At 34.8% G+C, this 12,150-nt stretch overlaps 1 protein-coding gene across 3 annotated transcripts in view; it reads right to left on the bottom strand.

Annotated features, from left to right (window-relative positions):
- The window catches only part of Disp1 (dispatched RND transporter family member 1), a 110,303-nt gene that overhangs the window by 81,602 nt on the left and 16,551 nt on the right, over nt 1-12,150 (bottom strand). Inside the window, exons 2-3 of one of the 3 annotated variants that reach the window (XM_042681851.1) lie at nt 6,139-6,218; nt 5,719-5,787 (exon numbers count right to left, since the gene is read on the bottom strand). The exons of the other annotated variants lie outside the window; for them this stretch is intronic. Coding sequence (XP_042537785.1) covers nt 5,719-5,787; nt 6,139-6,202 — 133 coding nt within the window. The 5' untranslated portion in view covers nt 6,203-6,218. The remainder of the gene's footprint in view (nt 1-5,718; nt 5,788-6,138; nt 6,219-12,150) is intronic. 3 annotated transcript variants of the gene reach the window in all.

Here is a 12,150-nt window from a genome sequence, read left to right on the forward strand (position 1 = left end):
TGAATCTACTACATTCTATTTCCTGGCCTTCTTAAAATTTAGTACGTACTACAGAGAGTTTTAAAAAGTTCAGGCCATAATAAAGATCTCATTATTTAGATACTGAATAGATCTATAGTATCTTCCTCTTGTGTCAGAGGTTTTTAAAAAGTAAACTGTGGTAATTAACAGCTAGTATTTGATAATTCTTTCCAGATAGAAACTAAAATATCAGGGACAAGAAATAAGCCTATGAAATGGAAAGACTTGGAAAAATTATATTAAGTGAAGTAAGCCAGGCCCAAAGAAACAAAGGTCCCATAGTTTCCCTTATTTGCAATAACTAGTATATGTCTAGGACAAGCAGAAAAGGTCAAAAGCTATGTACATATGATCAATAACCTGATGCTAAGTGAAATGAACCCCAAGATAGGGACACAAGAGGTTTTATCTTTGTTTTTGTTGTTTTTAATGTACTTATAATGTACTATGTGATTTTTCTGTTTCTCTTGTATGTTCTTCCCTCATGGTATAACCACTGTTTTCAATGTATTTCATGTTGGTGCCCTGCATCTTGAATATACATTTTTCTAATTTGGGGAGGGGACGGGAAATATCAAAATGCTGAAATAAGGATACAGGTTGACCTACTGTAGCAATGAGATATACAAGACATTATGTTGAAAAGGAACTTTACAACTTGGTGGTGGAGGAGGAGGGAGGAATTGGGAAGGTGGGTCGGGAAGGGATGGTAGAGGAAAAACAAAGGAGGGGGTGGGTAACGATGCTCGATAGGAAATGTACTCAGTACCTTACTCATGTAACTATAACCCCTATATAAAGTATCTTTACAATAAAAATATATATTAAAAAAAAGAAATAAGCCTATGTATTGGTATTTCTGGAGTCTAACAGAGTGCATGATATACAGCAAGTCCTCAACAGTTAAACAAAAAGATGAAATTATTCACAACCTGTTCATCTTTTCAGGTGAAATATTTTTACAGACAACACTGTAGTAGTAATACACAGTTAATGGCAATATTTGTTTGTTTGGATACAATATTTTTTTCTTTTCATCATGAATATCTTTTAGCTCCCAAAGTCCTTTATGCTTTAATTTTTTACTAGTAGGCCTAGGGGTACATGTCTATAATGCCAGCACAAGAAAGGTGGTTGAGGCAAGAAGATCACAAGTTCAAAGCTATCTTGGGCTAAACAGTGAGACCCTGTCTCAAATAATAATTAACTAGTGCTTAACTTTTTAACAGTATTTGTTCATATTCTAACACAAGTTGCCCCAAACCAACAACTCCATGGAATAACTGAAATTTATTAACGATAAAGGAAGCTTTCACACAGATGACATTAAGTCGATTTTATAATTCTTATTAAAGCATGACAGAAGAGTCCATGTAAATGCAATAAAGTTTAATTGAAATCCAGTTTGTACTAAAAAAAAGTAGGCATTATATGCAATGAAAGCATTAATTATAAATAAGAAACAGTTTTAGAAAAAGTCTGAATTTTCTCAGAAATTAGCCAACATATACTTATGATCAAATCCATGCATTTAGTTAAGAGGACAGCTACAATGATGTTATATGTTATTTGTACAGTCTGCACTTGAAAACTGAAGTTATTCTTTAATTAGCTATTTCTAAGACAAAGTTAATAGTTGTTTGAAAATGAGGCTCATTACATGATTTTGTAAATGTATGCTGTAATAACTAACATTACTATACAGCTGTATAAACATATTTACTATGACACACTCCTCTGCCACAGGTGTGTATTTTCCATTCTCAGCATTACTAATATGCATTTCAGACTAGTAAGTTTTAGAACTAAAAGTCAAGGAAAGAAATGTTTCTTAAATTGCTTCACTATTTGTAAAATAAAAAGTAAGCCAACAAAACACTTGGTATGTCACAACTGATCCTATTTTTTCTTTCATGTTCTCTTTGTTCTTGAGTGGATATATGGTAGCTACCCTTTTTTATTTAATTTTAGACATAGCAGTTATAAAACTCTGATCTACAAATTCAGTAAGATCAGTCTCCAAATAGATTATTTCTTTTGCATTTACCAGCAAACATACTAGCAATATGAATAGACTTTTGTCCTTCACACTATAGGTTTTTTTTAATTTGTTTGTTTGCTTTTGTTTTTGCCTGTCCTGGGGCTTGAACTCAGGGCCTGGGCACTGTCCCTGAGCTTCTTTTGCTCAAGGCTAGCACTCTACCACTTAAGCCATAGCACCACTTTTGACCTTTTCTGTTTATGTGGTGTTGAGGAATAAAACCCAGGGCTTCGTGCATGCTAGGAAAGCACTGTGCCACTAAGCCATCTTCCCAGCCCCTCAAAATATAGTTTTATAAACTAAAATATTCTAATAAACATAAACAACTAGAAGTCACTTTATTAAAACACAAGTCTCTGAATATGCTAAAGACAAATTATACTTTCTGGATTTTTATATAAAGTATATTAAAAGGAATGTCTTTAGAAATTAACATTTAGTCACTTGGAATATCATGAATGCTAATGAGCTAAATGATACTGGAAAAACCAGCAAATAAGTTAACATATAAATCATATCTTTGGTGCAATTCAGAACAAATGGCTTGGTAATGAATTAGCCATACTGCACTAGATCAAAAATTAGATGATTACTTAAAAATAGAGGCTTGGGAATCACACATAAATCCATTTTCTACCTACCAAGTAATTCAGACATCAAACTTAGATATTATCTTTTGGTTTTGAAAATATAACAATCTGAAATCCCCACAATGGCAGTTATTCTAATATCTTTTATCTTTTCAATGATATTTAAAATAATTTCAGCCTTTACAAAATGGACACGAGAATATTTTTCAGTTTTTATCCAATACCTAATTGCTTCATCCTTCCTGATTAGGGAAATGAGTAAGTAGACTACTTTTTTTTCTCATAAAAGGAATTTGAATTGTAGGAGTATACAGCTCATAGGCTAGGTTTTATTTGATCTGAGTTTTTTAGCCACACATACACTGAAGCAGACAAGGAGAATTAAAACGTATTTAAGCACAAATTAACTATAATTTCTTCTGAGACAATGCCTAAACATAAGTCTTATTAACACTCAAGAGAAGCTCTCTTCCCTACCCTTTAAGAAACATCTCAGTAAGCCGGGCACTGGTGGCTCACACCTAGCTACTAATGAGGCTGAAATCTGAGGATCATGGTTCAAATCCAGCTGGAGCAGAAAAGTCCATGAGACTCTTATCTCTATCACAAAACCGGAAGTAGCACTGTGGCTCAAGTGGTAGAGCACTCACCTTGAGCTGAGGAGCTGAGGAGCTGACAGCGCCCAGGCCCACAGTTCAAGCCCCATGACCGACCATTTGGGAGGCACTGTCAAATATCTCTGTTACTGTCTAATTTTTCATAGTGTAATCTAACCTAAGGTCATACTACATCTAAATTTCCCACACAGTGATCATGAAGGCAGCTTGAACGATATGAGCTTTTCAAAGAACAGCTTGCAGAGCTTTTTGTTTTCCCATTCATTGTAAAGAAAAAGAAACAATAACTGCAGTGTTGTATTAAACATATGTTTCAAATTTTCCAATATTTTAGAAGAGATATTAAATAGTATAAAATCTAGAACTATAAAATCTACTTCCTACAATTGAATATTCCCTTCAGAAACAAATACAAAAAAAAAAACTTACGTTTTTACTCATAAGAATTTTTGCAACTCAGATTTTCTATCTGATTCCATTTCCTTCAAGCTTTTGTAGCTCTTTCAGCCAAAATTCCAAGTAGTATACATCCTGCAGGTAGCAAAAATGCCTTTTTTGTTCCACTCCTCTTTCCTTCAGTACTCTGAAGATATCATTCCACTGCCTCCTGGCATCTACTAGACCTGATTGCCATTGGTCTCAACTTTCATTCTGGTGGGAAAATCTTTTTAAGTCTTTTCTCTTTTACCTTCACATAAGTATGTCATAACTTTTCCTGGCTCCTCAAACTTTACAAATCCTTCCCTATTCTCTAATGAACTACATCATTAATAATACATTAATGAGCAATCAGAGGAGATCTTTCCCAATTTACCATACCAGTATCTAGATACAGGTAAATTTTCTATCATTCCACTCTTCACTTCTTTTTTGTTTGTTTGTTTGTTTGTTTTTTGGTGGGGGGTCTGGTCATGGGGCCTGAACTCTGGGCCTGGGCGCCGTCCCTCAGCTCTTCAGCTCAAGGCTAGCGCACTTGAGCCACAGCACCACTTCCGGCTTTTTTTTTTTCTTTTTGCTTATGTGGTGCTGAGGAATTGAACCCAGGGCCTCATGCATGCAAGGCAAGTGCTCTACCACTGAGCCACCTTCCCAGCCCCTCCATTCTTCATTTCTAAGGCTAACCCTTCTCAACTACTAGATTCCACTCACTCTCATGTACTTGAGTATTAAAATGCTCTACTGGATTATTTATACTAGCTTACAAATATGCTTTTATGTTCCTCAAATTAAAGTAACAAAACAGAACAAAAGAAGGTTAACATTGACCAAGAAGCACTGTACTCATAACCTAAGGATTTGCAACCCCTAAATAGTAACAATAATAATTTTAAAAATAACAAAACAGACAAAACACTTTTCCTCATTCTGTAACTCCCAAGAACTACTGGCTAGTGGTTAAGTACCTAGCTTTAATTTCTGTTCATCATTCTGTTTATAAAATATTAGTTGAAATCAAATGGGATTGTCTTGTACTCAATTGAGGTTATCATTTCCTTCACTACTTTCTTCTTTGTTTCCCATCTCTAATTTTTCAGGTATGTTACTATCTTGTCTTAAAATTATGTTCTAGAGCTGAGCACCAGTGGCTTACACCTATAATCCTAGCTATTCAGGAAGCTGAAATTTGAGGATCACGGTTTGAAACCAGCTGGGGGAAGAAAATTTTGTGAGACTCTTATCTCCAATTAACAACCAGAAAACTAGAAGTGGCTCAAAGTAAGAGAGCACTAGCCTTGAGCAAAAGAGCTCAGGGACAGTGCCCAGGGTATGAGTTCAAGCCCTATGACTGACAAAATAAAATAAAATAAAATAAAATTTGGAAAGAGAGTTTCAATTAAAAATGAAACTAAAGTATATGTGATGCAGAAGTGAGCACTCATAAGTCTTACTTTTTTTTTTTTTTGATGGTACTGGGGCTTGAATTCAGGACTTCATGCTTGGTAAGCAGGTACTCTACCACTCAGCTATACCTCCTCCAATAACAAGGTTTCAATAGTTTAAAATTATCTAAGAAATTCTCATTTGTTTTTCCACAGCATCACATTTACTCTTTAAAGAATGCTATGTCACATAAAACCAGACTTGATACTTCAATAATTATGTTCCCTCCCTCAAGAGCTTACAGTCTGACCTCAGCCTTTTTTAAAAAAAATTCTCCTTACTACCTCTGAAAAGGACATTTGATACTGCCTTAAACTTCAGAATATATCTGGTAGTAACAAACATTTTCCACTCAAAAGATGTTTATATCCCTGAAGTTAAATGTCTTCCACATTAGTATAAGCTATAATCCCTGAGAAACTAACCAAATCTCTAAAAAGGAGAGGATTTCATAAGGTTTGTTTTTCTTCAAGCACCATGAAGTAAATATCAGATGCCTACAGTTCATCTGTAGGACATGGAGATACAAACCAGAAGGAAAAACTGACAGTAAAAATGCACTACTTACTGTGAAGATTTAAGATGCAGGCGGGAGAAAATGAATTCTTATGATTCAGATTAGATAGGAAGTATCTTTCTGAAAGCAAATCCAAAATATGCGTGTATGTTTAATGAAAACAAAGAATATTAGCCTTTGTGCATAAAAAATAAATAAAACTAGTCAGCATTTATAAAATATATAATATTCAAAAAAAGTGGAAGTTATGGATGGCAAGAAATATTCCCTGAAGGAATGGGCATACCTCATTATTTCTGGATTTAACCAGAACTATTAGATGCAAAACAAAATTAATTGTGACAAGTTCACTAAATTGCTTTCTAGTAAGTTTAATAAAACATTCTATAAATGTAGAACTTCCCATAAATTTAACTGACAAATGTTTTATTTAAAAAATGTACAAAACTAGCCAGGCATGGTTATACACACCTGTAACAGCAGCACTGGGGAATCTGAGATTTGAGGAAGACTGGGAAGCAGGAAGACCATACATTTGAGAGCAGCCTGGGCTATGAGATATACATGAATATGAATATACATGTGAATATGCATATACATATATACATATCATACACATACATATGAATGTGAATATATGTGTGAATACATATATAGGTGTATAATGCATATTTAATACTCAGAAAAAAAAAACTATTCAAAACTATGTTATCCTGTTTTTACTTTCTTTCTTTTTTATTGGGGGAGAGGGGTAGTACTAGGGATTGAATCCAGGGCCTCATGTTTACTAAGCAGATGCTCTACCACTGAGTTGTATCCTTAGACTTTTATCCTTACTTGTAAACACTTTTTGAGGTATAATTTATATATTTGGTATATATTTGTGTACAAAGTTTGAATATATGAGTTTTGACAAGTGAATAAGTAATTCATACAGCCACAACCCTAAGAAGTTACAGAATACTTCTGTCATCACCAAAAGTTCTTTGTACCCTGTTAATCTTCTCTCTCTCACACTACATCCACCCAAACAACCACTGATGGAAACTCCCTCATCACAGATTGATTTTCCCTGCTCTAGTATTTCATAAATCCAATCATACCATATGAACTCTATGCTAAGTCATCTGACATGTCTGTAATACCAAGAAGCCAGCAAACCACCAGAAGGTAGACATAGAGCAGATTCTTCCTCATCGTTTCCAGAATTAACCAACCTTGTGACATCCAAGCTTCCGTAACTAAGAAACAAATTTCAGTTGATTAAGCCACTCAGCAGCCCTAGAAAACTAATACATATGATTATAACTTTGATCCAAGAGCAAATATCATTTCTTCCAGTCTTCCTCTCAAAATGAACTGGTTCCTACCTTCTTCATTTAAATACGGGCATAGTATCCTTTGCTTTCCCTTTATGACATTTAACACATTTATCTGTGCATTAATTACATTAATTTTTATTTCTTTTACTACACTATAAAGTAGATCAGCCCAGTACTTAATTAATTTTACTGTATTACCCTCTTTGAAGTACTGATCCCAGTCTGATATGACATCAGTCATTAAGTACTTATTTATTGTCTGTTTTTAAGTAGAGCATAACCATATATTATAGAACAGTACTTGATATACAACTTGAGTTCAATCATTTTTTAATAGTAAGGTAACAAAGAGTTTATTTAACAAAGAAGAAATAAAGGCCGCTCAGAAGAATGAACAATGGGACCCAGAAACTGTCCACGATATGATCAGGGACAGGCTGTTTTATATTGTTCCTTCCCCCTTTTCTCCTCCCTTTGGGCAATTTGTGACTGGCTTGTTTGAAACAAGCAAGACACTCCTCTGGGAGATAGCCACAGGATGATGGCTTGCAGGAGGGCTGGCCTGAGTTATAGCAAGATCCAAAAGTCTCCCCTGAGTTCAATACATTATTAATAAAATAAAGCATAAACTCTAGGGGGCAGACCATGATTGTTTGGCTTACTATTAAACGTGTATCAGTGCTTAATATATGGAAAGCTAGCTATATAGAAAACAAGCAATAATTATACAAAATGGATAGATGAATAAGTAAGCCTCTGTAATGATGGTAAATTATAAAATTATGTTTGCATTATAAAGAAATTCATCATTAAAAAAAATCACTTTGCTGAGCAGAACAGGGAGGGTGGGTATGAAAGGGGAGACTCTACCATCCATTCTAGCTCTTAGGAAGCTAAAGCAGGAAGATTGCATATGTAAGGCTAACCTATACTATATAGCAAGATCCAAAACAACAAAAATCACCTAAAACATTAAGAGACTGAACATTATATTCCATACGCCAAAGAAAATATTTTTTGCTAAGAAGTTACTTATTAATTTACTTCTACTTTGCAGATCATATTTAACATTTCAGAACATGTAACAACATCAAAAGTTCTTTGCTATAACTGAATTTCAGATTATTTAAATTTGCTAAATAAAGATAGAAAACATTACTTTCTTGGCTATATTTTTTTGCTCTGGGCAGCGAAATAGAAAAAGCTTAAAAGTTTCATTGCGATAATGAAATAAAGTTACCTTCCTTCAAATGTTATATACTGCTAAAGTAATGCTAAGAACATTTGTGGTTTTTTTTTTAACAAAATCATTTTTTTTCATTATCCTATGTCCCTAGAATAATCGGGATGATTCTCATGGCCTTTGCCTCAAAGTCTAGAAAGTTCATGCAGTTGTAGTATGTGATGAATATGGGAAAATTGGTTACATGGAAAAACAATGGGCCAATGGAAAACTTCCATTTAGAAGAGAAACAGTATCAAAAAAACTAAAGGATACCATCCCAAGTGCTACTGTTTGCATTCTGTTAGCTTTAGTAAGAAAATCTCTTGAAAGAGCTCCTTCTAAGCACAAGTCTTCAGGAATTCCAGAAAAACACTTATTGGAGAAAAACGGTTCACCTATCAACAATCAGTTCAACAGACACACCTTGCCACATAATGTAACAGTACACCAAAGGCCCAGCTTTCAAAAGACAAAACATCAATTTAATACTAGCTTGCAAAGATTTTGAGTTTTTTCTTTTAGTCTTAACTTAAAATTTCTTGACTTCAAAAGTATCCCAATGCTTTTCTCAAAATTGCTATCAGAAATGAAAAACACACATCACTTAATTTTTAAATAATATATATTTTAAAACACAAATCTATTTTAAGGAACATCAAAGAAAGTGTTTTACTTTTGTAAGTACATGTTTACTTTTTTAAAAGAACTTGCCTTGTTTACTTTATTTTCAAGGTTAAAAATATATATAATCAACCAAATAAACTCTCTAAGAATAAATCTCTTACAGGTCTTTCAATAAAGTTTAAAAAAACACAAAAACCTGACATAACCAAGTACTCAAAATATGGTTATCACTAAAATAATATAAAGCAAAATATCAAATGTTTTGTAGTTCTGATAAAAGACAAAATTTAGAAATATAAATAAATACTTGTGGTTCCTTCTTCTAGTTTATGGGAGAAAAACAGGGAATTTCTAAATACTTTCTGGTTTGTCTGTTCATCCTCAGTGTATACCAGAGTCTGTTATTAAAATATATATTCAGATAAAAATCCTGAAAAATTCAAAATTTAAAAGAGCCTCTCCCATTATGGCAGACATTTCAATTTATCATTTTTGTAAAACTATTTGAGCTGAGGCTTTCCTTACTCCAGAACAAATTTACTAAAACTCTTTGCCCTTTTAGCTCAATAAACACATCAAAGAAAATATTAATTTAAAATATACCTTCCTTAAGATTGGTTTATTACATAAAACATGAAAGTTTTTATTTTTTTAAAAGACCTCAATGGTAGATTGCCTCACACACATACAAGATACTTTTTCAGTATATAATACCTTACCCAAAAATTTACTCTGCCTCCTTCACATCCACATAGTGACTACACAACCTATGGTTTCTATGGGATGCCATTATTTACAATTAAACTTTTACAATGGCCCTTGCCGTTTTACACTCATCACTTCAGCGTGAACAGGAATAACTTAAGTGGGGCCATGCTATGATGCCTCAAGAAATTCTAGAGTTAATCCATTTTCCAGAAATGGAACAACTGGTATGAAATGTTACATTGTCCTTAACAGACAGGCAGATTCATTCTTCAAGTCCACACAAACCTGTTCGGTTCCACAGGGACTTGTTGCCGAGGACCCAGGAAAATACCAACCTGAACCCAGTTTGCTACTAGTGACATAATACTGGCTCAGCAGTGCTATGGGCTCTCTTGTGACCTCCAAACCTGTCCCATATTACCAAGTTAGATCATATGATCTGTTACCTTTCTTAAGGGCATCAGTATTATAAATACCCCTCCAAAAAAGACTTAAACCAATGTGGCATTTATAAATTACCTGATTGAAGAAACTATTCTCCTGGAAACCACGAGTTTATGAGAAATTACTCTGACAAGCTTCTTTTTGTCTCAATGTCCTGAAAAATGTGCAGGTATCCTGGCTATTATAAGAGCAGCCAATCAGAAGGATGACAAACAGGCAAGAAAAGAGGGGCTTGTACCTCAAGTATTCAAACAACTATGTTGAAAATCTGCCTGTCTTAACTAGCAAAGTGTTCACGTGTAAGAGGGTAACACATGCCAGCTTTCAGTTTCCAATTTCCCATTAATCTGACATCAGAGAAGAAACCTGATAACTTGCTATCTCTGAAACTGGACCTTCAACTTCTGTGATGACTCCCCCCTGCATGCACGCATGCATGCGCACGCACACACACACACACACACACACAGAGTATTCTTTAGCTGGCCTTAAAGCATCTCAACTATACACTGTGAGGGTATGTGCGTTTATCAATAACTTTGCCCTCACCAGAAATGTCTACCATTAGTTAAACATGTCAGTGCCCAACAATGTATTCCATTGGACTATAAATTCCCACAAGGAATCATTTTGAACAAACTAATCCTCTGCCTCTAGGTAAACCAGATTAACTCCAACATGATTTTTCAAATCACTTGTAGCAACTTTCAACTCCCTTTTGGCCAAAGGTTTTTCTTTCCAGGTTTTCCAGGTCAAAAAACTGGCCCTCTGTAAGTGAAGATTGCCTTGAATCATTCTTCAAAGGAAATACAACAGAAGACAATGTCTCTCAACAGTTCTGACATCAAAGTCCTCTAAAACTTCCTATACCTTTGGAATTGACAGGGTTAGTCTATGCAAGTCAAACAACTTCAAAGAGCTGGCTCCCAGCCAGATACATTTGCGTTCAGTTGCCTTCTATACCAAGTTAATCCTCCTTAAGGAAGAAATGCAGGTATTATTTACCAGGGAGAAAGAAAATTCTGTCTTCAGTCAGAAGATCTTTAGCTGAAAATACATTTTGAGGTTGGTTGTCAGGATTCTGCTATGAAATGTTCTCCACCACAAATCTCCTGTGTTGAACAACGGATCCCCAGCTGATGGCGCTATTGAGAGGCGATGAGGATGCCAACCTCAACAATTAATGTACTGACAAGTTTAGCACTGCATGGGTTATTAGGAAGTAGGACTAGCTAGAGGAAGTAAGTGACAAAGTATTTTTTCAGGGCATATTTTGTTCTGAGTCCTTCTCTTCTCTCTGCCTCCTGTTGGGCAAGAGGTGAGCAGCTTTCCTCTACCACGCTGTTATGCTATGATGCCCTCTGCCTCACAACTGGCCCAGAAGCAAAAGAACCAAGTGACCATGGACTGAGAAGAGCGAAGTAACCATGAACTGAGACTTTGGAGCCAAAACAAATCTTTACTCCTTTAAGTTGTTTGTCAGGTATTTTGTCACTTCTAAGAAAAACTCACTAATAGAGAGGCTATGCTGATCTTTTCAATATGGCGGGGGGGGGGGGGGTGTCTCTACTTGCTTCAGCAGCATATATAATATGGGTGGGGGTAGAGTGTTTTACTTAACCCTTAATGTTAGAGTGGTCTGAAAGTTTGGCTCTAATTTCAGTTTAGGTACTTAGTTTTAATAGCTGTCATACACGGGGGAAAAAATCTCATGAATAATACATGAATCAGCTGTATTACTAAATCATGACATTTGTTTTTCTATTTTACTCATCAATTGTTTATTACACGTTGATGTTATGTACTTAGTGGCAATTTAAAATGTCTTTGAAACAGTAGTACTTGGTAGACATTATGTTGAAAATGAACTATACAACTTGTGGGTTGGGATGAGCGGGAACACTGGGAGAGAGAGAAGGAAGGGGTGACACTGTCCAAAAAGCAATGTACTCATTACCTGATTTATGAAACAATAAACCCTCCACACATCACCTTTATAATAACATTTTTTAAATCAAAATAAAATGCCTTAACTGCTATGGGTATAATATAACTACTAAGCAGCAGTAATCATTAATTATAGTCACATATCTCATAAAGTATAAGAACTGTATCCAAAGCTCAATAATGTGATTCCAAAATCCATTCAATAAAGTCCTG

The sequence above is a fragment of the Dipodomys spectabilis genome, unplaced genomic scaffold (assembly GCF_019054845.1).
Source record: "Dipodomys spectabilis isolate Male_0828 unplaced genomic scaffold, ASM1905484v1 ptg000069l, whole genome shotgun sequence".
Classification (NCBI taxonomy): Eukaryota; Metazoa; Chordata; class Mammalia; order Rodentia; family Heteromyidae; genus Dipodomys; species Dipodomys spectabilis.